The sequence below is a fragment of the Sinocyclocheilus rhinocerous genome, unplaced genomic scaffold (assembly GCF_001515625.1).
Source record: "Sinocyclocheilus rhinocerous isolate Xijiao unplaced genomic scaffold, SAMN03320098_v1.1 scaffold98, whole genome shotgun sequence".
Taxonomy (NCBI): Eukaryota; Metazoa; Chordata; class Actinopteri; order Cypriniformes; family Cyprinidae; genus Sinocyclocheilus; species Sinocyclocheilus rhinocerous.
The window spans coordinates 221,613-227,122 of NW_015666167.1; the positions used below are offsets into that span (position 1 = coordinate 221,613).

The 5,510-nt window shown below is 36.8% G+C and overlaps 1 protein-coding gene across 1 annotated transcript in view; it reads right to left on the reverse strand.

Annotated features, from left to right (window-relative positions):
- dipk1ab (divergent protein kinase domain 1Ab) overlaps positions 1 to 5,160 on the reverse strand; it is a 31,285-nt gene extending 26,125 nt beyond the window's left edge. The window contains exon 1 of the mRNA XM_016543032.1: positions 5,104 to 5,160. Within this exon, the coding sequence (XP_016398518.1) occupies positions 5,104 to 5,157 (54 nt within the window). The 5' untranslated portion in view covers positions 5,158 to 5,160. The remainder of the gene's footprint in view (positions 1 to 5,103) is intronic.
- Positions 5,161 to 5,510: the final 350 nt, after the last annotated feature.

The window sequence follows — 5,510 nt, forward strand, 5'->3', positions numbered from 1 at the left end:
GCCGCTGTCAGTTGGCCCCCTGGAGTCGTCAGCCCTTCCTCCACCATGGCTCCTACCTCCGTCGGCTCCACTGTGGGTCGTCGTTATGGCTGCGGCCTGGGTCCTGCCTGGCTCCTCCTGCTCCAAGCCCCTCCTGTCTCCTCCCTCCATAGTCTCCACTTAGAACTCTGTCTGCCGGCCCCCTCCTGGGTGCCCGTCCTCCTCCCGAGCCTCCTCCCAAGTTCCCACCCGTCCCTCCCTCTGTTGTATCTACGGAGCGAGGACGCACCTTCCGGGAGGGGGCGATATGTCAGGAATATGGACCTGTTTTGTTATGTTTTCTCCCATGTGCTCCCCATGACCCAGTTTTTTCCCTCTCGTTGATTTGTCTTTGGATTCACCTGTGTCTTGTAATTACCCCTCGTTAAGCCCTGTATTTAAAGTGTTGTCTGTCCCGTGTTTCCTTGTCCGGTGTTAAACATCATTCTGTACCTGAATGTCTCTCCGTGTGGTACTACGTGTGTCTCCTGCCTGCCCTGTGTTCCCTGTGATTTTGGTTCATTAAAGATTGTGAAGCTGAATCTCCTGTGTCTTCGCTCTCCTCGCTCCGACACAGTAGACCCGTGACAGAAATAAACATAAGAAAACAAGACATTAATCATCTAAAAATACAATTGAAAACATTATTTTAAAAGAGCTTTTGACTGCTTTATTTTATGTATTCTGTTGTATTACAGTCACACATAAAGAATATATACAGAAAATAAAGAATATATATATATATATATATATATATAAATATATGATTTTGAATATTTAAAAAAATGCAATTGGATAAGTATTAAAAATCAGTTGATCTTACTTTTCAGAGAGATTTAGAGATTTGGTCTCCGGTGAAATACATTGTAGTGTATTTTGTGAATTTCTTGATCATCTAAATGATCAAGAATTTTAGATTTAAGACCCTAAAATAATTCACTACGATAATATATTATGCACTCAAACTGTCTTCCTGCTGTCCTCGTAATATATATTTGATATTTTTAAATATAACCTCATTTAGCATGTGACACAGTTCCTCTAGGCTGCACTGGAAGAAAAGAGGGCCAACCTGACACTCATAGTAAATAGGAGACCTGGTTTTTTATTCCCACAAGAACAAAATGCAGGAGAATGGTCGTCTGACTGTCACAGAACCATAAACGGTGCTGAAATATGGTCGAAATGAGGACCAGGTTTCCTGTTTACGACAAAACAGGTGTATACTAGGATAAACTCTAAAAAACATTGGACAGTAGGTTAGCTACACAAGAAACAACTAGGTAGGACAACAAAACAGTGTACACAGAAACTAAGCAGGCACAAATCTAATTAGGCACTCTGGAGGCCATGCAATTTTAAAGGTTCTTTTCTGATGCACTAAAATCCTTTAAGGCTAGAGGCACTCTTTTTTAAAAGCATCTAAGATCTCGTTTCATCAAATGATTTCTAGATATAGCATTCCTCTGCTCATACCACACCATGATATCATACGGTTTTATCCAAAATAATAGAATGCTGTTGGCTAAAAGAGCACTGTATGGATTTTGAGTCATAGTGAGTCAGCCAAATAAGAAACATGGACATATCTTGAAGCATTTCTCTGGTGTGGCTTGATAAAAACCAAATCACTGCTTGCAATGCATGGAACTGCAAAGCTGTATATTTGGACTCTAATGACTAACACCAAAATAGCTGATTCTTTGTCATACACTTGCGTATGAAAAGTGTAATTAAACTAATCCAGGGTGAGAATTGAGTGAAGAATTTTACCGTCCTACGGGACCAGAGACCAAGAACTCTACAATACACTGCAGTGGGATAACTGTGTCATTTTGTATTGGGCTGCTCATATTACTTTCCCTCTTGTCCTTGATTACTGAAATTTTGTCTGGACTTGCTGTCTGAATGCTCCCAATGGAGTCTTTTCTGAACGTCCTCATTCCCTCATGGCTGGGTGGTCACAGTGTTTTAGTCCCCAACCTTTGCAAAAAAAACAAGAGTAGCCTATCACAGAAGAGTCTATGAAAAAAAAGGGTTTCCAAGAAAAGGAAAAATCTAATAACAATTGTTAGTAATTAAATCTTTATATTTAAGTTGGTTTCATGTGGTTTTGAAAAAAAAAAGTTTTAATTAAACGACGTGGTATAACCATTGAGTAAAAGGCATAATATAAGTCATAAAAGCTAAAAACCTTTTAAATATATTTTTCATGTTGAAAAGCATTTTTACTAATTCCACAAATATCATATGTTTTGGGGGGCTATACATTATGATATTTTACAACCAGAACTAACTTTTCCATTTCATAAAAAGGTCAAATTATCTGCTTTTTTACACAGTTATGAAGGTATTGGGCCTCTGATATAATTTCCTGATTTATGGTTCTTTCAATGCATGTTGTATGTATGACTTTGATTTCGCGGAAATGTATATTTTTTAATCAGTTTTTTCTTCAATATGATATCAAGACAGTCTGTCACTGAAATGTTTAATGTTATGTTCCCCCCACAATTTAAAAATGTATTTAAAAATAAAAATTTAAAAATAAAAATATGTTCATTATAGATCATGAGATGTATTTGAGTCATTTTATCATTTTTAATGTACTGTATTTCTGAATGAACTAATAAATTTGGACAAAAATTATCTGTTTTTGTAAAAGTGCAGATGTCTAGATTTAATTATAATGCTGCTAAATGTTTCTGTAACTTGAGAACACTAATAAAAAGCTAAGCATAAACCTGTGTTCACATATATTATATTTATCTGGATCTTACTGCAGCTTTGTGGGGACTCTGAATCTGAAATATGTGAATCATGCCTCTGAACAAGTACTATTGTGTCCTGAAGCATTTAGTCTCAGTAACCTCGTGAATTTTATGAGGCAAGCTATTCTAATTCCTTCCATATAATGTTTGAAAGCATAAAGCTGTTATTTTATTATAAAGTCTCAGAGCGCATGACTTCTAAATAGAATGCCTTATGTAGGCTAGATAAAATAAAGCATTCTATTCAGAGTTCATCCATTTAGAGAGGACAGTATAGCTCCGGAGGACAAAGTATCACAGCAGATGCTTTGGGCATATAAACAGATTTATAATATAATATGGCTCCTATATTCTATAAAAATGAAATCTGCTCAGAGAGCATCAGGATTTAAGAGAGATGCTGTAATTTGAACTATATTTAAAATGAATAAAAGAAATGAAAGCGAAGTCTTATTCACAGGGAGCAGCCATCATTGCTTCAATCTAAAATAGTGTGCAAGGACCAGTGCAAAGCGGTGATTATCTGCCTCTAAGATTCATTTTGCTCACAAAAACGCTCATAAATCACATTCATGTTCACTCTCTCCATCAATCTTTCAGTTGAGCAAGTAAACAGCAGAGAGTAAGCCAGACTCTGGGTGTGAGGACAGCCAGAGCTGAGGAAGTCTCAGTAAGCTGCTGAAAGCAAGCAACATAACGGTCTTCAGAAAATAAACAAAATGCTTAAAGGAGGGCTGCCATCCTAGTCTGAATCGCTCATCCCTCACACCACATTTCCTTAATTTTGAGGGATGTGAAAAAATTACCGTTTACCACAGGTTTCACCTTGTAAAATGAGACTTCTTCAGCTAAAAGATGTTTATTTCACACAGACAACACACACTGAAAAAAAAAAATCTGTAAAAATGGGGCACAATGTAACCAGGGCTGCGTTCAGCCCCGACAAAAGCGGTGCAGCACATTTTTTAAACGGAAACGGTGGTGCGTTGAACACTCTGTTCTGATGACGCAAGAGTTGCAACTATGGCAGCTGAGAAGGCCATTCTTTGTGTTCTTTTTGAAGAATTTTCGGAGCCTGATGAAATCGGTATAAACTCTTCGCAGCAAGGCTGCTTTTAATTGTACAGAAAAAATAAATAAATACATGCCTGATTCAAGAAGGGGTCTGATGGCCAAAAAATATTATTTTACTAACTTATTAATTTTAAGTTAAATTGGGAATATATATATATATATATATATATATATATATATATATGCATATTTTGGTATGTTTTCTTCCATTACACAGCTAATTAGTTTTTACACTATTAGCTTATGCAAGTACATTAATACTGTATAATTTAGTGACATAGATGGGTCAATATCACTGTAGGGTGCCTTTTGGTGTCCTGTACATAAAAAACTCATTTGCCATGATAACTTAACATAAAAATGACTATGAAAGGGTGTGTTAGGTATTTGGTATTCGGCCCAGTGTTTAATTTTGTTCGGCTTCGACCAAGAATTTTCATTTCGGTGCATCCCTACTCTGAATAGTTCTGCGATAACATCAGTTTGCACCTTCACTGCGGTTAGTAGCCTATTATGTATTTAAATGTATTCTTTTAATATTTCAGTGGAGTACACATCAAAACTTTGCAGAAGCCTTATTGAAGACTCCAACAAGTAGGCTAATGTCCCTGAAAAGTCTTTAGCAGTTCAGCTAGGTTATTATTCTCTTGGGTTAACACATGAGCTTGTATTGACGTTGCTCAGTATAGAAGTGTAAAATGAGGTCGTCAATCTTTGAAGCACATGAACACAGCGCCCCGATGAGATTGGGAATTCATGATTTATATTTTGCATTACATTCTTGACAGGTTAAGAGAAATGTTTTCAGCAGGACTATAAAAATGTTATACAGCAGCGCGGTTGCTACAGCAACGACTGACCCAACGATAGATAAAACGCAGCAACATCAGTTCATCCATCACATCCATGAAATCCACCGGAGAAAAGCAACGGATACAGTTGCAAAAATGGCATTTCGGTATTTTTCGTAAAATATTCAAATGAGGCTCATGCATAGGTCGAAAAAAAATGGTTGAAAAAAGCCGCTCGATGCATTCAGCCGTTGTAGTCAGATGGAGTAGGCTAAAGCTTTAGGAAGAGATGATGCCTTCAAAAACTTCAGAGTCCAAACGGGATAACAGCGTCCCCGCCTCGTCCATTCAAATCTCACACACAAATGATGCCAAGTACACAGATGGTTAAAGCGAAACACCGGGTACGATTAATGACAAGTGGCATGCGATGCTTATTCGCGTCTTACCTGGATATAAACGGGTCGCTTCAGCCAGATCCACGGTATCAGACCCCGTGCCATGATTGAAACACCACATTTCACAGTACTAACCTGCCACAAATACATCATTAATGTACGGCGAAAGCTATTTAAATAATGACAAAACACAAATCACAGCGACCAATGTCCTTGATTACTTGGCTCTTTAGATACATTTTCTAGATTATTATTTTTTTTTTTAGTTTTATGTAAGAGGATGCATGTTATTTTGCTATGTCCCATGCACTGCTCATTAAATTTGAATGATAGTAGAATATTGTCAAATCATAAAATTTAAAAATGTTCTCCTATTAATATTTTGTTAAATAAGAGACTACTCAATTTGAATGTATTGATCATTCGGTAATAAAAACAATATTTTTATTTAATAAAAA